Genomic DNA, 24,894 nt, shown 5'->3' with positions numbered 1-24,894 from the left:
TGTTTAGCTACACTATGTGGCATTGGAGATCTTAGTTCTCCAACCAGGGATCAAACTCATGTACCCTGCATTGGGAGTGCATAATCTTAACCACCGGACCACCAGGGAAGTCCATAACTTATTTTTTTTTTAACCTGTTTTATGCTTAAATCTTTTGAATGGTTTTATTTATTTCCTCAACTTTACTGAGGTATAATTAACAAAATTATTTAAGGTATACAATGTGATGATTTTTTACATGTATACATTGTGAAACACATTAATCACCTCACATGGTTACTTACATATTTTTGCGTGTGATGAGAACACTTAAGATCTGCTGTCTCAGAAATTTCAAGTGTACGATGCAGTATTGTTAATTATAGTTACCATGCTGTGCTTTAGATCCTCAGAACTTACTCATCTTGTAACTAAAAGTTTGTATTATTTAACCCACATCTCCCCTCATAATTTACATAATCATGCCTATGTCAGGGGACAGAATACCGTGCAATTTGTCAACAGCTTTGTAATGTCAGGTTTTCCACATTTTGAATTATTTTCCTAAGAAAGTTATCCATCAGTGAAATTTCTAAATCAATTGATAATATTGTCAACTTGATGACCGATAATATTAGATAATATTGATATTGATAATATTAGAGGATTGTAGTATTATCTTCCAGCAATAGCTCAGGGTTGCATTATCTTTGTACTTTTTCTTGTAGTAAACATTTTTTTAAGTTTAATCATACCTTTCTAATAGCAGGATTTCCTAAGTTTAATATATTGTATAGTTTTAATTCACAACCATAAGTATATCTCTATACCATTTTTTATGGCTCTATATTAACAGCATTATTTTATATGAACTTACCAGTCTATTGAAGCAGGTTTCTGTGCTGGGTAATGAGTTAAATGCTAGTATAATTTTTTATTATATAGTTTTCTGGAACTCTGTGAAGGTGAAATGCAAACATTTCTTTATTCTTTAGTACTTTTTTTTTTTTTTACCTGAAGAATTTGAAGATTTTTATCTTTAAGGGGTTTGTAAGGCTGGTCAATAATTTAAAGGCTCTATTTTGCCTTTGTTAGAAGATAAGGATGATATTGGGATTTATATTCAAGGAAAGAAGCTCAAAGGTATAGATACTTCTCTGGAAGAATAACTTTGACGTGAATATAAATACTTCCTAAATATTACTCTTTTTTCTGTTTCCAGGTGCTAATTAAGGTTTTATATTCTTTGCCCTAAACTGTTGTTGTTTTTTTTTTTTTAAGAAAATGATATTACCAGAAACAAAATTTCTAGATAATAGTAATTGCAACAACAAACATTTATTGAGGCAGTACTGCATAGCACTCATTGTATTAAGGGATTTTTGTGCATTATTTCATTCATTATTTTGTTTAATCCTCACAAAATTCCTAAGAGGTAGGGGTTTCGAGTATAAATGATGCAAAAGATATTTAAAAAGCATCTCCCATTTTGATAAGTGGGTAAGTAAGTTAAAATATTGTTATTCCTCTTTTTCAGACATGGTAACTAAGGCAGAGAGAGGTTTATTTACTTGTTGATGTCGTAGAGCTAGCAAGATAAACAATAGAAATCTATATTTAGGAAAATCAAAAAGTCCTTTCTTCTTGACTTGTGACAAGTATTTAAGCTTTTTAAATGATTTTGGGTAGAGTAAGCGCTAGCACCATTAGAGGCAGGCCTCATGGGGAACTCATAGAATGCGTGTTGGATAGGACTTGCCAAGAAGAATCAGAAGAAAAGACTGCACAAAGAAACCCAGGCGAAGAAGAATGGAGTTGCCAAACGAACTTGTCTTCTGCCCTCTTTCTCGAAGACTGAGGTTGAGTTCAGTGTTAAGATTCTGGTCCAAAGCCTTCTTTAATGACTTTCACTTCTTGTATCGTAGAAAAATTTCCCCATGACAGAGTTCACCTTTTCTTTGAACTATTGTGTGTTAGTAAACAGTTTAAATATCTTCAAGGAATTTAGATAGTGTACAGGAGTAGTTATTTGGCTAGATTCGGCTATAAAAGGAAATCAAGAAAATTATTTTTAAGTGTGAAACTCTGGGTACCATTAAGATCCCTTGCTTCTTGGCACTTCATATGGCAGCACTATATTTGGTGGTGATGAGTAGTAGGCGATATAAAATGTCAAAAAAAAAATAAGCTGTATGATAAAAATGCCTAGATGCAATCAAGCCGACTTATTTTAATTCAACTACTGATGACTTAAATCCTGTCAGCTCTTGATTTTCAATTAGGTGGAATACCACTCTGCGATCTGATTATATTTTGCACGGGCTCATTTCATAGTTTGGTGCAATTTAGGATACCCCAAAATGCAAATGAAAGGTCTCATTAGGAACTCAATGTGTGTTTTTCTGTTTCCCCACAGCAGTTCCGAGGAGCATCCTGGGGCCTCCAAGCCTCCGATAAGCTCCTCCAGTATGACATCACGCATCTTGCTACGCCAGCAACTCATGCGTGAGCAGATGCAGGAGCAGGAACGCAGGGAGCAGCAGCAGAAGCTGCAGGCGGCCCAGTTCATGCAACAGAGAGTGCCTGTGAGTCAGACTCCAGCCATAAACGTCAGCGTGCCCACCACCCTCCCCTCTGCCACCCAGGTGCCGATGGAAGTCCTTAAGGTATGTGAGTGTCACTCTTGTTGGCTGGGCCAAGCCTTCTTCTTCTTCAACATTTTCCATTTTCCAGGTGTTTTATTTGTCTCATCATGTTTATTTGGTTATATTGACCTATCTGAAACATATTTGTAAATGTCAGCTCCATTGATTCCTACATGGCTTTGTATTTCCAAAGAAAGATTCCAACTAACTTTAAATATAATAGTAACCCTCACTAAATGGGGGAAGAGTTGTTGATGTCCCGTGAGAAATTACCAGGAGGTTATAGATGGTTTTTGTAATGATATCTTCCCATCTTTCTTTGGGAAAGTTTAAAAATGTACAAGTTATCTGAAATGAACCTCTTCTAATAACTTGGGTATATATATATATATATTTTTTTTTTTTTTTTTCCCCTAAATACATTCCATGGCCATTCTTGAGTTTTCTTTTCTCTTGAGTAAATCATCTTGGCTGTAGAATCTGACTCTTTTAGAAAGTCTCTTCAGATAGAAAATGGTAGAAGAGCTTAGCTTTAATAACCAGACTGCATAATCTTTTAACTGAAGTGAGTTGTCTGTTTTGGGTCCCTTTGATTTCTTGCTAGAGTAGAAACTGCAGGAGCTTGTTAGCATCATTCTATCCTGGACATATAGCTTCCTAATTACTAGGGAAAATTGTAACAAGTCTAAGAATAGAATTCCATCTCACACATGGGTCCTGCAATCACATTGGGAGGTACTCCTTCTTTAAACATTCCAGCTCTTAAATGTGACTGGTGCAAGTGATGTTAAAAGAAAAGAAAGAGGACTTCCTTACTTCTTAATTTTTAAAATCCCATTACCTAATTGATCCATCCTAAAGAGTCCCGAATGTTACTGTTCATTAAACAAAGTGAACTTTACTGCCGGTGATTCATTGTTGGTCTTTGCAATCATTCCTATGCTCAGAAAGGACATCTTTCACTATTTAAAGTTTACTATGAAAGCAAATGGGATGCTGTGTGATAATTGGGAAGCAATCTATGATCTCTACCAGGAAGAAGGAAAGAGGTTCTTTAAAAACAAAATTTAAGCCAGTTGTTTTCTTATCAGTAAGACTCTTGAAATGTAATGATGGAGTACTGAAACTGTGTCATAGAGAAACTAATATTAAAATTCTGTTAGGATGAAAAAGATTAAAATGGTTTAGCAGAAAGTTTTACTCTAATATGACTGAAGTTCTGAATATTGCCACACCTAATGTATATCTTATGTACCCCACCTTCCAAATAAAGGCAAGTTTTTCTCTTGGAAGTAGATTGTACATTAAACTTTCTGTTCTGCTTGGGTGAAAATTGGCAACCAGTGGGTTTTTATAGACCTAAGGTTTATTTAAGATTTAAGTTGTCTGCTGTTCACAAGAATCATAATTTTTTTTAGCTATATTTCAGATTATTTAAAGTTATATAAATTAAGTAATAATAAATTATAGAGAAATGTCTGTTTTATTTACTTTAGTAGTCTATTTTTTTAATCTGAAGAACAGATTTTAGAAGAGAGGATACAGATTTGTGTTAGTAGTGGTTTATGTCTAAATCATAGGTAATGTTATTATATTAAAGTATATTAGTTGAAATCTGTATTCCTATTAAGGCAGTTATATCTGATGAAAGAAAAATTACCCGAGTATGCTGAAACATTATTTCCATTTCATTTTAAAAACGGACATCATTTTTAAAAGTTTTTATTACTTAAAAAAAGTAATTGTGATATGATTAAAATTAAAATCTATACTAATTGGTTTTAATAATATAACCATTTTTCCTTAAATGTTACTGTGTCCTGGTAACACTAGCCCTAACTCTATCGCTCAATTTAGTTATACTAGAAATATGTCCAAAGTTAAAACACAAATATATTGTTAGAACCCGGAGACTTAATCTAAATAAAAATGAACAAATGGTTAATGTGTATTTCATACGGAATTAGTTTATCTCTAACTTGTGCATTTTTATACTTCAGTTATATAAAGAGCAAAGTATGTTAAGAGGTGTAGGGCATAGCAATGTGGGTAGGTTTGGTAGCTGTTTAGACAGATTTTGTATATACTGTCCTTATGTGGAGGACCAAGCAGAAGCATGATTCCATATAAGGTGCATTCTAAGAGATTCAAATTACATTTAAAGGAGAGTGTCATATACATGATTACTTCAAGTACTTAAATACTTAGTACTTTATAAAAATTATTTGCATATTTTTGAAAGTTTTGTGGATGGAAATATTATGAATCATTTATTACAGAAAGGTAAGTAAGAAAGATGGTCATTTTTTTCTTTTCTCTTTTATAGTTTTTAAATCATAAGCATATATTATGAAGTAAATGGTTAATAGAAAAGCAGTTAATTTGCTTAATCTTGACCCCCATTTCTATGAATATACATTTTCAAGGAGTAACACTGAGTATACTAATTTATGCATAATGATACAGATGATATTGAATAGATATTTTTTCTAATAGTATAGTCTAAGTAAATTCATCATTTAATTTTTAAAGATTTAAGTTGCTAGAACAGAACATACCTGCTTTTCAGTGGAGGTAGATGTGGGCAGTCAGATGTCTAGTGTGTGCCAGAGAATCCTGGGTAAATCTCTCCCGTCTCTCACCGGTTTACAAGAGCTTGATAGAAAAATCACACACACAAACCCATGTTACGAACATTTTTGCTCTTGGTGTGTTGAATGATTTTGAAAAGCTCAATTAGTATTTTCTGGTTAATCCCCTTTCTTTTACAGAATTATGCTTAAAATATGAACGTTTATAAAGCATGTTTTAAATTGTCAACCGCTTCTAGTAAATTTAGGACTAGTGTTTGGAAGTCATAGGGATTGGAAATTTGCATTACTTATTTCTCAGATGGTTGTCATTCAGTCCGCAAATTCATGAAACTTTGCAGGATTAGCCTCTGGTTTCTACATTGATTTACTTAATTTATGATTTTTATTCCTATTGTTGGTTTTTATTTTAGGTGACATGGAGTGGTTAATTTTATTGTTGTATGTATTCACGTAGTGGATATATCCTCTAGGTTTCTTAAGAACAGCCCTATTCAGTTGGGTATTGTAATTTAAGGATGCTTCTTTGTCATAAATTAACCAGTATCTGGAGTGCATAATATATATTTCACAATAGTGAAAATATGTACTCTGTATTTCTCACTGTGAATTAACAAAGTATATCATTAAGAACCATTAATGGAAGTAGTTTCTGCCACAGGTAGTTTTATTGACAAGCAAACCAGAGATCTGAAATCTGACCTGGCTCCTTTTAGACACAGACAGAGGAACTGGAGATAGGCCTTGTGGACACAGTCTCATGGCTGAAGAAGCATCACATATCAACCGTCTTCATCCGCACATCCATCACGCATGCATTTTCCCTGTCTCATCTCTCTAACCTGACTGATTATGAAAGTACCTGATTGCTCTGATCTTGAACTGGCAGGTTCATCAGAATTGCTCCCCCTACATGGACTCTGACAGTGTATAGTTGAAAACAAGAGTTTATAGTGTGAAAACATTTATCTATTTAGAAATGTATAGGGAATTTTCAAGAATTTCCCTCTCTGCCTCCCTTCCTTTTTTTTTTGTTTTTGTTTTTTTCTCCTTGGACTTAAAAAAATTTAAAGCCAAGGTATTCTCTTGGGAATAAATTGTATATTGAATCTTTCTGTTCTCCTTAGGAGAGAGATTATATGAATTTGAAGGAAAAAAATATATATTTTTGGTAACTTTAGGGTATCTTCTTTTAAATAATTTCAAGAAATTTATTTTTAGATTTTTTTCTTTTTTTCCAAATCATCTCAGATAACCCAAGGAATTAGATTACTGCAGAATGAGAAGTGATGCTTGCTGTTCATCAGGTATTAAAACACATTTTTTCCAGAGCCCTCTATCTTGTGAACTGAATTCACATTGGTGTTTTTTTGGTGGTTGACTTAGGTATGGCATCTCATTTAAATAGTGATTCTAGCAACCCAGGATGGATGGGTGTTCTGCTTTTTTGTCACCCTGTCTGACAACCTATATTCCATGAAATTTCACTAATGGAGGAAAGGGTGGCTGACTGAATTGCTGGCCTTTCTCTGTAATTTATGAAATCTACCTGATGTTGAATTGTCAAGGTATGGCTTATTCTTTAGGTATAATACAGAAACTTGAAGGTGTGTGGAGTTATGAGTTGAGTTGGTAGATTATATTAGAAGAAGGAACGGCTCCCAGGCCCCATTATGCATTTGATTTTCTTCCGAATTTATTTAGGCAGGAACACAGAACCTTATTAGCATCATATTGACCAAAAGAAGTGGGAAGAGATGCAGTGTGTCTCAGTTTGGCTTGCCTTTATCCCCTTAGTTAGGGAATCTTGCTAGAGCTGCTGACCACATAAGAAAGGAAACCTGAGAATTTTTCTAATCCCATAGTCCATGGGCCAGCATATATTTTTGTTACCAGTCAGTGTGAGTTACATGAACATTCTGTGAGCATCAGTTTCAGGACTGTTTATGAACTTTGGCATCCTTTTGTTTTTGGATCAAACACCATGTCTACAAGGCCACATCTTCTCTCGGGGACAAAGGGATTCAATTTCCAGGTTCCACAAACATCTTTTCATCCTCCTACAGACCTCCTTTCCCTACAGAGTCTTTAAGCTCTGGATCGTTATCACTTTGTATTCAGTGTCACACATAAGGTAATTTTCTTTCCCTTTAAAACTCATTTTTGTTGGAACTCTACTCAGTATCTACTCAGTATTCTGTAATGACCTATATGGAAAAAGAATCTAAAATAGATTGGATATATGTATGTGTGTGTGTGTGCTCAGTTATGTCTGACTCTTTGCAACCCTATGGACTGTAGCTCACCAAGCTGCTTCGTCCATGGCATTTTCCAGGCAAGAACACTGGAGTGGGATGTATGTATACGTATAACTGATTCACTTTGCTGTACACCGGAGACTAATACAACATTGTAAATCATCTATACTCCAATAAAATAAAACAAAAATTATAGACAGTACTTGTTAACTGAGAACTGATCTAAACAGTGTAGAGGGAGATCCAGCAGGACACCAGCTATTACAGTCTGGGGCGCAGCTTTCCTGACTTCTGCTGCTTTCCAACCTACAGATCCCTTTTCTAGGAGCGAGGTCTGAAGAAAGGTATTAGGCAGTTTTGATCAGGTAGATGTAAATCCTATCTTTATTTGTTCACCTTTTCAGGTGAAGTGAGACAAATAGTTTCTTTTCTTTCTGAGAGAGAAATATCTTGTCTGTGCTTTTGAGAATATTGCTTTAAGCTTCCTGTTCCTTAGGCAGAATAGGGACTTCTTACCCTGTGTACTGGAAACACTTAGATCATTCTGGTGATACGTGTGCTCCAGTTTGCCTTGGCAGTGACTGGCGACCCATTTGCTTCCCATGCAAATGCGATGCATACCATATCCCCGTAGGTAAGGAGTTAGTAATCTACGGGCTGGCACAGGAAAGTTCTCCATAAACTTGCCTTACATCGGGGAAATCTAAATCTAACTTAACCCAGGCTAAGTAGGGCACCCATCTCAGTAAATGTGCATTGATTAACCTCAGACATCTTTTCTGCCTCCGCTGCTTTTAGTAACTAGGAATGAGCAGTGAATCCTGGCTGAAAGAAAGTCATCTTTGCTTAGATTTTTAGGCCTGGCCCACTTGAAAGAGCAGCCCTGTGGGGAGCAACTATGTAAAACAAAACAGTCAGCCTTGATATAGCTAAGCTTACGAATTAATTCCACTTTTCTGGAAACACTGAAATATCAGCTGTAATTCCATATTCATTTGGTAATGTTCATGCATGTGTACATGCTAAGTTGCTTCAGTTGTGTCCAATTCTTTGTGACCCTATGGACTGTAGCCCACCAAGCTGCTCTGTCAAAGGGATTCTCCAGGGAAGGATACTGGAGTGGGTTGCCACGCCCTCCTCCAGGGAATCTTCCCAACCTAGGGATTGAACCCGTGTCTCTTATGTCTTCTGCATTGGCAGGTAGATTCCTCACCACCAGTACCACCTGAAAAGCCCCTCATTTGGTAATATTGGCACACAAGATGGAAGTGATTTCTTCCACTATGAGCACACAGCCATTTTTATGTGGCTGAGGGGTATCATAGAATCGGGTGGTATGATCTCCTTAGGGTGTGGGTCAGGTCAGCCGTGTTCAGTGGACATCTGAGCCATGCAGGTTTGGGAGGAGGGTCACCTTCTTTCTAGGGTCAGGGATTTTTCTTCTCAGTGGGCTACTTTGCCATCGCTGAAGTCACCTTGTGGGTTTACATGAAGGGCAGCTGCTCAGCCCCTCTTTTTCTCCTGGTAAAAAAAGCCATAATGATAGGTGCAGTCTCTTCTAATTTACACAGTTCTCATAATCCTAAAACTGGAGGTCCAGGTAGCACTTAAGGACAGTGCTAAGGTCTAGGGCCTTGGAGTGAGAACTGAAAATTGGAGTGGGACTTTTTTTTTTTAATCTACCTTTGAATGGGAATTTCTTTTCAATATGATATGACATGTAGCACATGCATTCTTAACTGGGCTGATATTGTCTCCCAGGGGAGCAAAAATTGGCTCTTGGAAGGCAAAAAATACAAGATGTTATAATGGTTTGTGATCCTCTAAAGCAGGAGTCCCCAGCTTCTGGGATCTAATGACTGATGATGTGAGGTGGAGTTGGCATAATAATAATGGAGATAAAGTGCACAATAAATGTAATGTGCACGAATCATCCTGAAACCTTCCCCTTCACCTTCCCACTCATGGAAAAATGGGGACCGCTGCTCTAAAAGGGCATAGTACATAAGCAGATATGCAGTATATGTACCTGTTACAATTTTCTTGGTTGGGGATTAGGGGAGAGGTAATTAGGGGTAACAAGAAGGTCTAAAATGGCTGCTTAAGGGGGTGGTGATGAAAAACAAAAAGGATTTGAGAAACATTCCTGTTTCTGTGCTGAATTCCTGTTCGGCATCTTTCTTAACTCCCCTCTTTGTGTTCTGTTTAGAAAATGCTTAGGCTCTTATGGATGTACCGCCTGCCTTCCAGCTAGTATGTGTTTCCCAGAGAACTGTTAGACCCACAGTCATGGTTGGCACGTCCAGATCAGGCGGTCGTTATTAGTGTCCCCATTTCACAGACGTGGAAACTGAGGCGAAGGGGTCAAATAGCTCGTCGGAATTGTGTGAAACAAGTGGTGCAGTCAGGATTTGAGCTTAGTTGGATTTCATGGCACTGATTTCTTAATCATTGGTGGTTGTTCCTCTCTGAGAGTGAATGACCTGAAAAAGTTTAGGAGGCAGAAGTAGCAATGTTTAGTTACTCAAGTGACATGGTAACCTGGTACCTGCAGCAGATACAGTAATTACTGGTGTAACCATGGTACTACCTAAAGCAGCTTCGAGGAGGACAAGCAGTGACTGCACAGACATTAATTATTGGCTGTATTAGATGGTAAGCTGAATCCTTTATGTCCATTATATTACGTATCTCTCTAGCAGCCCTGTGGGATAAGTAGGATAAGCCCAATCTTCCCCATGGGGAAACTGATGCAAAAAGAGATTGTCACTGAAGTCACACAGTTAGACTCCTCAGCCTACGTTCCATGCATGTGTGCTCAGTACTGCCTGACTCTTGGTGACCCCAAGAACTGTAGCCCACCAGGCTCCTCTGTTCATGGGATTTTCCAGGCAAGAATACTGGAGTGGGTTGCCATGCCTTCTTCTAGGGGATCTTCCTGACCCAGGGGTCAAACCTGTGTCTCTTGCGTCTCCTGCATTGGCAGGCATATTCTTTACCACTGTGCCACCAGGGAAGCCCACCTTATCTACTTATCAGCCTACCTTATCTACTTATAACCACATACCTTGCTTCCTCTCTGTTTCCTACAGAGTTCAAGAACAGCCTCTAAACATTTCAAAAAATCACCAGTAACAGACTATGTTAGAGCCAAGTGGGAGGTCGAAGAGAAACTACAGAGGAGTCTCACAGGCTTAATGGAAGGATACATAATCTTAAGCATTTGAAATTAGTAAGGGGACATCCATATGGAATAATTAAAGTGTATCCCTGAATTGCCACTATATGCCAGATGGAAGACCTGGACTGTAGAAAAATACTGCCTCACCACATTGACCACTGTGGTAATTTATGGTTCATTGTAGTCATCATTATTGGTCAGAATATTGAGATGTTTTATAACAGCATCCAGAAATCATAACTCAAGATGATTTGCATTCTAAAACATCCCGTCTGCCAGGCTAATCTTATTGGCCTAATTCATATCTTTCATAGTTCTGTGTGTATCAGTAATAGATTTATATTGTTGTAAAGGATTTTTGGAATACTCAATTTGGTAGAGTTAGTACATGTGTTTTAATATTAATTTTCTCCTGGGATTATGGTTGCTTTTAGAATTTTTCTCCCCCTACCTCACTGCATATTGTTACTTCTGTTGTATTTCAGCACTTACAACTGGAACTTCAGTTCTGGTTGTTTTTCTCTTTGCTTTTAAGTGAATAATGTTAGCTGTCATAAAGTTTATATTACTGTACGTTAAGGCCATGAATCTTCTTCACAAATGTTACCTACGTAATCCCAACAATTAAAAAAGGGGCTTAGATTTAGAAGACCATCTTCTATAGGTAAGCTCTTGAATAACAGAGATTGTGGACATGTGTAAGCAAAATCTAATTTTAACATTGCCCTACTAAAATAAGGGGGTGGGATCTGTGTTTAAAAATATGTAAATTAGTAAGTGGTTTTGCACAACGTTAGGGCTGCAATCAGTACTCGTATCTTGGCTCTTACCCTAAATATGTCTCTTGTTATTGGCTTCTTTGAGCATCAGCCTAAACTTTAAGGAAAATTTAACTCCCAACAATACACTAGTCTTTCAGACCTTGTTTATAAAGTTAGATGTTTTTTCCTATTAATTTATAGTTTTGCAAAAATGAGATGAATTAAAATTGGAGCATATGAAGCAGATAAAATAGGAAGTTATTAAAGTAGAGAATGGTCCTAGAGAAAGAGTTGTAATCACTGTTTTAAAAACTAAAGAATATTCTAGAAAAGGACCTAGATTGTTTTATACCAAATTGTTCTTACTAGTTACATCTGGAATGAGTTTTTGGATTGGAGATATTGGTGGTCAAAGGCTTTATTAATTTTTTAATGGTATATGCATACATTCTTAATAAAATTAAGTAGGCTTCTCTTGATGCATTTTATTAGGAGTCTTAGGGAAGTTTCTTTTGCCTATAAGTCTTTTGAGCAGCCCAGTTAGCTGAGTTTACTAGACATGTGCACATTGCATAACTCCCTGTTACGTGGTGTTCCCTAAAGGCAAAATAGCAAGGTGTGAGGATCCCAAAAATTAAAAGTTAGTAAAAAGATTTGAATCACCAGTTTGTGAATAATTTTAAAAAGGACCAACATGAAAAGCAAACTTCAGATTTCTACTACCTTACCATCAGGCATAACTTTGTCATAATCTCCCCTGTTGGCCCGGAGTTTTGTATAATTAAAATTTAGGAGCTAGAAATTTTGTTGAGACTTAATTAGAAGCGACAAACCAGAGACATTCCTGCTGGTTAGGAAAGGCTTAAGAAATTCTTATTGGCTAAATTACAAATATGTAACATTTTTTTCAGAACACTGCATGGTAGTTCAGACTGCCTAAAGGTGACAAGATTAGGTCTGTTTTTCTAGTGAAGTAGTAAAAATTAGATTAATAAGTACCAGGCAAAGAACCTTTTCTTTTTTTTTTTCCCGAAAGGAATCCTACCTTGAGTACTTCTGGCTGTGGAGATCGGTGCTTTAATTAGCCACATGTTCTTTTTACCTCCTGGGAAATAAGTACGGGATAAAGTTGGGGATCAAGACATAGACGCACATTGACTTAGCACACGCCGCTAAGTAATTCATCAAGGAATGTTGGTAATTAGTCCTGCCTCTTTCAACTCTTGGCTTATTTCATAAAACCAGTTGATTTAAAATAATGCCTGCTGATTTATTACCAACACGTTTCAAGACTGAGACTTGGCTCTTAACAAAAGCAATATTGTGCAGCGATGGAGACGCGCCCTCTTGTTTTTGTGTTTTTACAAATTCTGAAGTCCCCTATTAACTTTGTTGCATTTTCTTTTACCCCATTCAGCATTTTCTTGGGCTTTCTTTTGTCTCTTGGTGAAGAAAAGGGGGGAGCAAATTAGAAAAAACAATTCCAGGCTCTTAGAGGTTTTGGATGTGAGGTGCTTGTCAGAGCGTATTGACTCAGTGTGATTTGATGGAATTTAATTTGAATCCTTCGTCTGGTAAGACAGGCTGTCATGATGGCCTTTGGTCCTCCTGCATTGTTAAGTGTTTGGTGATATTTATGACAGCCAGGTTAATCTTAAAAGATTGAATTTATGAGAAGTACAGAACCTTATGACTTTAGCCTTGTAACCTTGGTATCCAAACACTGCACTAAATTATTCTCTGGATGCCAGATTCCCCTTAATGCCAGCTGATGTACTTCATTATGCTTTGAGATGTGACTATAATCAGCATCCTTGTTGAAAAATCTGGGATTAGATTAAATGACTCAAAATTGGAGCATATGAAGCAGATAAAATAGTCTCCAATACTTAACTAGGTGACCTTAGACACATTTCCTGTTCATTCTGGGTCTCAGTGTCCTTATCTGTGAAATAGAAGTAATAGTGTCTGACCTGGAGAATTTTTGTGAGGGTTAAATGAGATAATTCACCTTACGCAGCACTATCCAATAGAATGTGAGCTGCATGTATAAATTTAAATTTTCTAGTTGTTGTTTAGTCACTAAGTCATGTCTGACTCTTTGCGATCAAGTGAGCTGTAGCCCACAGTAAAAAGAAAGTGATGACACCAGTTTTAATCCTGTGTATTATTTAATTCAGTATATCCAAAATGTTATCATTTCAACATACAATCAATATAAGAATTACCAAAATTTTGGCATTCACACTTTTTTTTTCTATATTAAGTCTTCATACTAAGTCTTCAAAATCAAGTGTGTGTTTTACACCTATAGAAACATTGCCATTCAGATGCTAATTTTTCATTGAATTACTCCATCTGTTTTGATTTTATGAGATTTACAGTTGAAATGCTACATTCCTATCCTCTCACTGACTTCCAATTACCAAGTTGAATATAAATCTTTAAATTAAAGTGAAATCCTTAAAGAATTTAAAAAATTTTGAAGTTCTGTAAATTTTAAAGAATTTTTAAAATCCTCGTCACACTGGCCACATTTCCAGTGCTCAGTAGCCCATGTGGCTGTGGCCTTTGTGTTAGTACAGATTTAAAGCATTTAGTGCCATGCTAGGTAGATGGAAAATGCTCAGTCAAGGATTCTGCTGTGTCGTTGTATAATAATGAATAATATTGATATAATAATTATTACTGCCGACTCCAAGTTGCCATATTTATTTGCTGCCATAATACCTATGCAACACGATTGCTTTCCCACTGCCTTCCTCCCCACCAAAGAAGCTCAAACCATTTTTAGTCATTATTTTCATTCTCACAACCCTTTGGAGCCCAGGTTAGCTGATGTATCTCAGATGCGGTTGATATTTCCTGTCAAAACACCCTTTCCCAGGAGGGCACAGCAGAGTCACCCTTGGAAATATTGCACTGGGATCCATCTCTGCCAACCACCTTTCATTCAGGCCTGAACCGTGACAGCTCTTAACTTGTTAGTCACACATCTTACTCAGACTCTCAATCCAGTTTCTTCTCAAACCTACACACATCACACTTAAATAGCACCTGTGTGGTGTGTTAAAGCTGACTAAAGCCTCAGGAACATATAAGCATCTCGTCAATGTTCGTGGTACAAAAAGAGACATTGAAGGAAAAGGATATCAATTAATCCTACTTCTTCTTTAAATATATATTGCGTAGTAGCTGAATGAACAAGTAAGATATTGAAACCTACTTTTTTTTAAAGGCGTTTTATACATGATTTTTACTTTTGTTAATGTTGCTAAGGATGTTTCTTTTCTCAGTTAACTTGCAGTATATTTTTAGGAATTTTCTGCATAGCTGATAATTCCATAAAACAGTTTTTTCTCCTTATCTACCAGGCACCCAGGATTTCTGTTTTGATACTAGTTTCTGACCATTTATTAAACCAGAAAAAACACACGTCTGAAATGATAATGTATATATTTTTAGATACTTTGTTATTCTTAATGCAAATAATGAGTTGATTATATTGGAATTAGTAAACTCTGTTGGAAAGATTTAATGTGTTCTTCATATAAAAACTAAGAGCCTGTAAAGCTGCATTTTTGTTCAGTTGCATAAGTGAGAAAATCAAAGGAATAAAAATGTTAACCATGCAATGAGTTTCAGAAAGAAAGATCTTTCTGTTGTCAAAAGTTATGATTTCCTGAGTTTGGAGTTACATATTTTCTCAATGTTTATTATTTATTTATTTATTACTTATTATTAATATCTTAATTTTAAAATAATATGTTAACAAACATGCATGCCACTGTAATGTTGATTTCAATTTTCTCAGTAGCTTTCCAAATTTATATTAATATCATATACCCAAAGAATTTTTCTAGCTCATTAATTACAAAACACTGATGGAATTCATAATACAATGTTAAGAGTGTGGGATGTCATGCTGATTTTTACTGACACTTAGGACCCCTAATGTCTCATAGACAGGGGAGTTAGGACATTCTGGGAGGACATTTCATTTTGATGTAAAATTTTCATTCAGCTTGACATGAAGCTAAGGTGTATAGAACTTAACTCTAAAAGGTGTTCTTGGGAAAATTTTCTGTAGCTCAGTGGGTCTCAAAATGTAGTCTGGGGTCTGGATCCCTTGCATTATGTGGGAGCTCTTTAGAAACACAGATTCCCTGAGTTCACTCCAAACCCATTGAGCCAGAAACCCTGAGGATAGAGCCCATTAACTTGTCGTAACCAGCCCTCTGGAAAATTCTAATGCAGACTCATGTTTGAGAATCACTGCTATAGAAACCTGTAAGTTAATATGTAAAAAACATAAGAAAAATTGAGAAATGCTAATGCAAATAAAGTCAGCCTCTTAGACCTAAAGTAAACATATAAAGAGTTATGGAAAATCTCCAACAGTGGTAAAATTGGTAGGCACTTTATTTGAGGAGAGAGGGGAAGAGGAAGACAAGCAAAGGAAATGTTTCTCTCCGGTGAAGTTGATCAGCGGAAGTTGCAAAATATCCAATAGCTCTCTGTAGAGTCTTTTGTACATGAGGTGCATCCCATTATTTGCAGATATTTTCACAAAGTTGATAAAACTAGATTAATCATGCAAAATCTTAGGGAGATGAGTTGGGGATAAAATAATGAGAAGAAACTAAAATTATACAGTGGTTCCCATTTTAAGCTATAGAAGCCATTGTGACTTTGTAGGAACCCTGAGGCATGAATGAATCCATTTGTCCATTAACATTTATAACTAAAGTATACATACACCTTACTTACCTAGACATCTCTTTTTCAAATAAACATTGATGCCACTGCAGTGAACAAAGTACAAATTGATACCAAGGCTATATATTTCATTTTATTCTTTATGTTTTACACATTTTCTTGATCAGCAAAAACTGAAAGTACAACTCTAATCAAACAGGGCCTGGAAATATTTGACTTTAAAAAAAATGTTAAGAGCTACTTCTTTTTAGGAAACTTTTTAAACTATCAAGTGTCACTTCAGCTCTACTTTGGAATCTACTTTCCTCTTTTTCAAATTGAATGTAGTTAATGGTAACACAGACTGCCCTTTTCAGAGTCCCAGGAACCCTAACATCTATCATTTCACAAGCAGCAGGCCCTTGATGGTCAGTCTCTGACATCAAAGGTCTTTACTGACGTGGCCATAGTCTTCACATGGCCTTTTACACTGGACCATTGACATCAACAGAAAGTGTTTTCTCTTCTTTTTCTTTTTTCAGTATTAGTTTTCCGCTGGAAGGCAGTATATCCAGTACATGAAGCCAGCTTGCCCCCTGGGTTTGAATAAAACAAACCTTCATTTTTGGAAGCTCCACAGGAAAGACCAACTCTTTCTAATACTGGAATCCTTAATTTGCGCACCCCGCACATGGACTGAAGTCCAGCCCACATAAAAGCCATGCAGTGCCCTTTTCTTCCATCAAAAGACATGGATTATCTTCTTACCTCCCTTCTCTTAAGAGGAGGGAATCAGAAATAACCTAAAGATACCTCTTGCAAACTTCTGCACTGATCACAAACCTTCTTTCCCACACCTACTTTACTTTTCTGTTAGGGTTTCCATTTTTCAGTTAAAATTCATTCTAAGAACTCTTGCCTCAAGGTGTTGTCTGTATGCCACACCTCTGGCTGCTGTGTACATGTTTAAAGGCTTCAGCCCTGGAGTGAGATGGGCAGCTCCCAAATCCTTTCTGGACCACAGTGGAAAAGGATAGTAAAAGTCCCTACCTCATAGGGTTACTGTGAGAAGTAAGTGACATGATGCTTGCAAAGCTCTTAGCACTGTGTCTAGCACAGTACTTATTAATTTTGATCACTGCCATCAGCATTTCCACCAGAGTCACACACTAAGTCCCTGGTAATTGAACCACCAATGGGTTCTTGAGAAATGCTCAAAACTTTAATGTTTTAGCAAAAAATGAGATAAATTGATCTGGAATTAATTTCTCTAGGTGTAGATGGGGTATATAAAGTTTCTTTTGACCAGTGATTATTGAGTTACATTTTAGCAGCAAGGAATTTTTGTTCTTAAAAATCACCTGATTATGCAGGTTCCCTTAACAGTGATTTTTTTTTTTTAAGGAAGGCAGTGTGATTCTTGACCACAGTTTTTAATGTCTCCCCAGATTTTACCCACTACTTAAAATTCTTAGAATTTGATTTGATGATTGACAGCCAAGTTAGGCAACAATTAAATCCCTGCTGCTGCTGCTGCTAAGTCGCTTCAGTCGTGTCCGACTCTGTGAGACCCCAGAGACGGCAGCCCACCAGGCTCCCCCGTCCCTGGGATTCTCCAGGCAAGAACACTGGAGTGGGTTGCCATTTCCTTCTCCAATGCATGAAAGTGAAAAGGGAAAGTGAAGTCGCTCAGCCGTGTCCAACTCTTAGTGATCCCACGGACTGCAGCCTACCAGGCTCCTCCATCCATGGGATTTTCCAGGCAAGAGTACTGGAGTAGGGTGCCATTGCCTTCTCCGAGTTAAATCCCTACCTATAGAAAATTCTGGGAAGAGTGCTTAAAAGTGGGGCTAAACTTTGAAGAAATATTAATAGATGTCAAAGGCTGTGAGAATGTTCTGATTCTGAAATTAAACTTCACCTTATAGGTTGAGAAGTCATCAGTTTTGGATCTGGAACTCTGGTTAAAAATACGTGATCATACACAATTTTATTAGCTGTTCACTTTTGTAAGCATTATTATTTTTAGGCAATTAGAGATTCAAAATACATTTAATCACAGCCTCTCATCTCCGAGCCCCAGGGCCCACTTAGTAGAGCCAGTCAACTGATGCAAATCATTATCTGTCTTCAGAAAGTTTTCATCACTAACCAGATTGCATAAGTATTTTTATATAGTCTGTAAGTACTTTGATTCATATGCTCTGGGATTCGCTGTCTTCTTCTTTATATGATCTGCTATTTTTCCCCCTAGTCTGAGATCTTGCTCTCCCAATACCTATTGCTTATAACATATATAATTTTAATCTTTTTTGTTTCTTACCTTTCAGAAGCATGTCATCTTGAGTATTCTGTACTTACTACTAACTGCTTGGTGACCTTTATTTTTGTTATTAAACCATTTGTCGTATTTCTATGATACATACTATCTTGAGATAAGAAGAAAGGCCATTCCCTTCAACCTGTCTTACAACATTGACTACTTAACAGTCGACACTACAGGCCTGAAATCAAACATCCGTGAATAGTACCCATGCCCAGGTGTGGACCCGTAGTATGACCTTGGAGAAGTTGCCTTTCTGGGCCCCAGTCTCCCCATCTGACTAGCTGGTCTCAGAGCCTAACTGACATCCAGTGAACTGTCTCTACTTTTTCCTTGAGAGGTGACCACCTCCAGGTTACTGAAATTTCATTCACATTAAGATGAAGATCACAAAGGATGACTTTAAAAAGTCCTTAAAAGAAAGAAACATTAGTATTGTTTTAAATAGTAGATATACAAAACAGTTGTTGTAATAAAGACCCTCCAGTGTATATATTGCTTAGAGTTTCACAGTAGTTTTTCTATCTGAGGGTGGCAAAAAGTCACTTGGCACACCTCTTTTGTTTTATTTACTTGTTTTATTATGTTTGTCTTTGTGTGTTTTGAATATGATGGTGATGGTAATCCTGGATATCACTTCTTGCATCTTTGAGACTTTTCCTGAAGGCCTTTTAAGCAGAGACTCTCAGCAAAGACTTACTAGAAATAGATGATGAGGAAGTTGACCAAACTACCACTAGTTTTCTATACAGACATCTTAAAATCCATGTTAAATATTTAATCCTTAGGTTTCCAAAGTCTGTAACACAAAAAGCATTTCTGACATAGTTTGTGGTTACAGAATGTCCTATAGCTTTTAGTTCTATTTTAAGCATAAATGAGTTGAGGCTGAAGGTGTCCATGATTGATGAGTAAGTACCAGGGCAGGAGCACGTGATTCACTTCTGTTCAGTTCAGTTCAGTCACTCAGTCGTCTCCAACTCTTTGAGACTCCATGAACTGCAGCACACCAGGCCACCCTGTCCATCACCAACTCCTGGAGTCTACCCAAACCCGTGTCCACTGAGTCGATGATGCCATCCAACCATCTCATCCTCTGTTGTCCCCTTCTCCTCCTGCCTTCAATCTTTCCCAGCATCAGGGTCTTTTCAAATGAGTCAACTCTTCGCATCAGGTGGCCAAAGTATTGGAGTTTCAGCTTCAACATCTTTCCTTCCAGTGAACACCCAGGACTGATCCCCTTTAGAATGGACCGGTTGGATCTCCTTGCAGTCCAAGGGACTCTCAAGAGTCTTCTCCAACACCACAGTTCAAAAGTATCAATTCTTTGGTGCTCAGCTTTCTTTATAGTCCAACTCTCCCATCCATACATGACTACTGGAAAAACCATAGCCTTGACTAGACAGACCTTTGTGGACAAAGGAATGTCTCTGCTTTTTAATATGCTGTCTAGGTTGATCATAACTTTCCTTCCAAGGAGTAAGCATCTTTTAATTTCATGGCTGCAATCACCATCTGCAGTGATTTTGGAGCCCCCAAAAATTAAGTCTGACACTGTTTCCACTGTTTCCCCATCTATTTCCCATGAAGTAATGGGACCAGATGCCATGATCTTCATTTTCTGAATGTTGAGCTTTAAGCCAACTTTTTTCACTCTCCTCTTTCACTTTCATCAAGAGGCTCTTTAGTTCTTCTTCACTTTCTGCTATAAGGGTGGTGTCATCTGCATATCTGAGGTTATTGATATTTCTCCCGGCAATCTTGATTCCAGCATGTACTTCCTCCAGCCCAGCATTTCTCATGATGTACTCTGCATATAAGTTAAATAAGCAGGGTGACAATATACAGCCTTGACACACTCCTTTTCCTATTTGGAACCAGTCTGTTGTTCCATGTCCAGTTCTAACTGTTGCTTCCTGACCTGCATACAGGTTTCTCAAGAGGCAGATCAGGTGGTCTGGTATTCCCATCTCCTTCAGAATTTTCCACAGTTTATTGTGATCCACACAGTTACAGGCTATGGCATAGTCAATAAAGCAGAAATAGATGTGTTTCTGAAACTTTCTTGCTTTTTTGACAATCCAGCGGATGTTGGCAATTTGATCTCTGGTTCTTTTTCCTTTTCTAAAACCAGCTTGAACATCTGGAAGTTCACGGTTCACATATTGCTGAAGCCTGGCTTGGAGAATTTTGAGCATTACTTTACTAGTGTGTGAGATGAGTGCAATTGTGTGGTAGTTTGAGCATTCTTTGGCATTGCCTTTCTTTGGGATTGGAATGAAAACTGACCTTTTCCAGTCCTGTGGCCACTGCTGAGTTTTCCAAATTTGCTGACATAGTGAATACAACACTTTCACAGCATAATCTTTTAGGATTTGAAATAGCTCCACTGGAATCCATCACCTCCACTAGCTTTGTTCGTAGTGATGCTTTCTAAGGCCCACTTGACTTCACATTCCAGGATGTCTGGCTCTAGGTGAGCATGAGTGAGTACACTGTTGTGATTATCTGGGTCACGAAGATCTTTTTTGTATAGTTCTTTTGTGTATTCTTGCCACCTGTTCTTAATATCTTCTGCTTCTGTTAGCTGCATACCATTTCTGTCCTTTATTGAGCCCATCTTTGCATGAAATGTTCCCTTGATACCTTTAATTTTCTTGAAGAGATCTCTAGTCTTTCCCATTCTGTTGTTTTCCTCTATTTCTTTGCATTGATCGCTGAGGAAGGCTTTCTTATCTCGCCTTGCTGTTCTTTGGAACTCTGCATTCAAATGGGTATATCTTTCGTTTTCTCCTTTGCTTTTCACTTCTCTTCTTTTCACAGCTATTTGTAAGGCCTCCTCAGACAGCCATTTTGCTTTTTTGGCATTTCTTTTTCTTGGGGGATGGTCTTGATTCCTGTCTCCGGTACAATATCAAACCTCCGTCCATAGTTCATCAGGCACTCTGTCTATCAGATCTAGCCCCTTAAATCTATTTCTCACTTCCACTGTATAGTCATAAGGGATTTGATTTAGGTCATACCTGAATGGTCTAGTGCTTTTCCGCACTTTCTTCAATTTGAGTCTGAATTTGGCAATAAGGAGTTGATGATCTGAGCCACAGATATCTTGGTCTTCATCTTGAACCAGATCAGCTCCTGGTCTTGTTTTTGCTGACTGTATAGAGCTTCTCCATCTTTGGCTGCAAAGAATATAATCAATCTGATTTCAGTGTTGACCATCTGGTGATGTCCATGTGTAGAGCCTTCTTTATATATATTTGGTTATTTTTTCTTTTAATTTGCATACTAATACTCATTTTAATTCTCTTGCAAGAAAGAGAGAATTGACTATTTTTCTCTCAGTAGCTTTCCTTTTTTTCAGTCTTTCCTTTCCCTGCCCTTGGAGGATACCTTTGTAGATGTTAATCTCCCTCCCTGTCTCCTTCTCTGCTTTGCTGTCTGCTTCCCTTCCTCGCTCCTGCTGTCCCTTCCTTCTCTCTTTCCTTAAATGCACAAATCTGGAATTACTTGGCTTGCCTTTGAATCCCCAGCTTTGTCATTAGTTAATTTGGGGCAGGTTATTTAGTCTCTAGTCTAAATCTTAGTTTCCTCATCTAGAATATGGGTATAGTGTCAGTATATCCTATTTTGTTGTAGTATGTTTTTTTAATGTGAATAGCTCCAATCTTTTTGCTAGATAAAGAACTCATGCTGCTGTAACACGAAATTCTTTTTGTTCCTTTTCCACAGCATGTAAATGTTTGAAGCAGTCCAGGGTAAGCTTTATGGTATTTAAAGAGAAAGCCTTAGCTGTTGACGAAGACTTTACACTAAGCCAGGTATCTGTTCAGTACAAAGCATCCGCTGTTCCTACAGTTTTAGTAGCATTTAGGCTACAGAAACTGCTTGCTTTTCCATGGTTCTCCATTCTCTGCAGAAGATTTGAGTGCAGACCTTAGAGACATCTCTCTCTGTATTATCACCATGCACTCACAACAAAGGCTGTAGCCAGGATCAGATTTTCATTTTTAAAGAAATGATCTACATTAGAAATACTTACCACCAAAGATCTACCTTTTTGAAGGGAGGGAAGCTGGAGACTCAAGGTTGAAAACTGTCTGTGAGGCTGGCTGCAAACATCAGTAGAAATTTAACCAGCTAGTGTGGAATTACAGTTAACTGATTGTCGTTATGCATGCTCTGGTTACAAAGGTCCAGAGGTTTCGAGGAGTTGCCCCTCACCTTCTCTCCTCCTGTATGCCATGTTATTCATAGTTTGTGATTCTGCAGAACGTGACATTTTTCCAGGACTTATAGATGGGGTTAGCGCAGGAACACCTGAATCAACTTCAGAGTTGTGATCATGTAATGAATGAATGTATGTGAAGTACACAGCACAGCTCCTGAGGTGGTTGCCTTCGCACGGAGTCTTGAAGGACAAGTAGGAAAGAAGTCTGCACAAATATGAGCTGGTGCCCTCAAAGCCTTCGAATGCCGCAGTGTTTCCTTCTCTAGCGATGAAGCCCATCAGGCTGCCCTGTGGGGAGGTGCTCTGGGCACACAGAAGGCCTGCAGTCCTGCCTCAGAAGGTGAGGAACGAATCCTTGGAGAGGTTTGTGTTGAGGACAACCTTGGAGAACAAGTAGGGTCATTCCAGAAGGACTTAGGATAAGGGGGCCCAGCATGAGGAGAGGAATGAACCCACAGTTCGGGTTCTAGATTCTGGGGCGAAGCAGTGACATGAAGGATAGTGAAAGATGAGACTGAGAGAGCTTTGGGAAGCGAAGCTGGTTTGGGTGAGCAGGGGCCACGCGATGAAAGGCCTGAGGCGGTTGGATCCAGAGTGGCGGGTCTTGGGTAGGCACTGATGACATGCGTTTGTGTTTGTTTTCATGTGTTTCTTCACTTATTTTCATTTTAGAGAAGGAGAGGGATGGATATCAGGTGGATGTCTTTGGGCCCTGGTGGAGATGGGAGATTGATCCGTTTTAGAGGAGTATGAGGCTCTAGAGGAGGGGGGAGGCTATTACAATAATTGGGGGAATCAGTTATGAAAGCATTGACTCTAAAAGTCTTAGGAGACATAGGAAGAAAGCACTAGTTTTTTTTTAAAAAATTAAAGGATAAAGGGAATGGAAGCTTACTAGATAAAAAGGAGAAGGAAGAAAACATAGTGCTGTATCCATTTACATACAAGGAAACTGAGCAAAGATTAAGAAATTGGTCTGAATCAGGGATCTGCTTTACAGGAAGCCCACAGGACACGTTCTGCCCACTGCCTGTTCTGTAAAGTCTTACTCGAACGCAGCCGTGCTCATTTGTTTTCAGACGGTCCATGACTGCTTTCACACTACACTGGAAGGTTGAGTAGTGCAGCAGAGAATTCATGGCCCACTAAGCTAAAAATACTTACTGTCTGGGAGAAAAAGTTTGCTGACTGCTATTCTCTGTACATGGTGTAGTGGTAGACCTAGGATTCAAATAACCTAGAGTTGGGATCTTATCTCCTTTGTTCACCTCTGAGCATTGGAAAAGACCCTGTTGCTGGGAAAGATTGAAGGATAAGGGGAGGACAGAGGATGAGATGGTTGGATGGCATCACAGACCTGATGGACATGAGTTTGAGCAAGCTCTGGGAGTTGGTGATGGACAGGGAAGCCTGGCGTGCTGCAGTCCATGGGGTCACAAATAGTCAGACATGACTCAGCAGCTGAACTAAACTGAGCACTTTACATTATATTCAGTAGGTAGTAAAACCTCATAAAACAATTCTTATTGAATGAGTGAATAAATGAATGAAAAACTAGCAAAGGTAAATCACATCACAGAAATGATGCAGCATTGACCAGGTACCAGACAAGAGAAGGCCACGGTGCTGTGGGAGCTGGAAAGATTTGGTGTAAAGAGTCAGAGAAGGCTTTCCTGTCTTCACCTGGTCTGTGGTCTGAAGAGTGAATAGATTTCAGTTTGACAGAATGAAGTGCCTGTGCAAAGTCCCTCTGGCAGCAGAGAGCCAACAAAGAACATAGAAAAGGATAGCTGTGCAGGGGGTGAGAGTGAAGAGATGGGCAAAGTTCTTGTGATCTGGATACAGGTATCCATCAACTTCTAGAGCCAAGTCTGAACTTGAGAATTTTGATACTCAGTAGTTTGTGTGTGTATACACACACATACACATATATATATAGTGGTCTATAGTCTAGTACTTTAATCCTGAGAGAGTTATGAGCTCACTGGAGAGAGTGTTGGAAGAAGAGATGTGTGCCTTGAAAAGAACTCTGGAACACACAACTAGAGAAGGACAAGGAGAACCTGTGAAGAGATGCAAAAACTAGGAACAAAACTTGGAGAACCTAAAGTCACAAAAAAGTTTGAGGTGGAAGAACAGCTGATCAGTTGTAGATACTTGGGCAAGTCTTCAAGTGTCCACGAAGTGAAGGATTGAAACATGTCCATTGGATTGTTCCACTGGAAGG

The 24,894-nt window shown here is 38.0% G+C and overlaps 1 protein-coding gene and 1 long non-coding RNA gene across 27 annotated transcripts in view; both read left to right on the top strand.

Moving 5' to 3' along the window:
• The window catches only part of MITF (melanocyte inducing transcription factor), a 229,092-nt gene that overhangs the window by 133,077 nt on the left and 71,121 nt on the right, over positions 1–24,894 (top strand). For 20 of the 26 annotated variants that reach the window (XM_086366854.1, XM_086366846.1, XM_086366837.1 and 17 more), the window contains one exon: positions 2,396–2,645. In XM_086366854.1, the coding sequence (XP_086222980.1) occupies positions 2,396–2,645 (250 nt within the window). The remainder of the gene's footprint in view (positions 1–2,395; positions 2,646–24,894) is intronic. The other 6 variants (XM_086366855.1, XM_086366838.1, XM_086366836.1 and 3 more) reach the window with 1 other exon arrangement.
• Positions 20,214–24,776, top strand: LOC147348257 (uncharacterized). The gene is made up of 2 exons (XR_015151297.1): positions 20,214–22,268; positions 22,318–24,776. It is a non-coding gene; the product is annotated as an uncharacterized LOC147348257 (long non-coding RNA).

Source organism: Bos grunniens, chromosome 22, assembly GCF_055505025.1.
Source record: "Bos grunniens cultivar Pamir isolate PY7600 chromosome 22, Bosgru_T2T1.0, whole genome shotgun sequence".
In the NCBI taxonomy this organism is placed as follows: Eukaryota; Metazoa; Chordata; class Mammalia; order Artiodactyla; family Bovidae; genus Bos; species Bos grunniens.
Note: the sequence above shows the minus strand (reverse complement) of the source record. Positions and strands in the feature narration are given on the sequence as shown.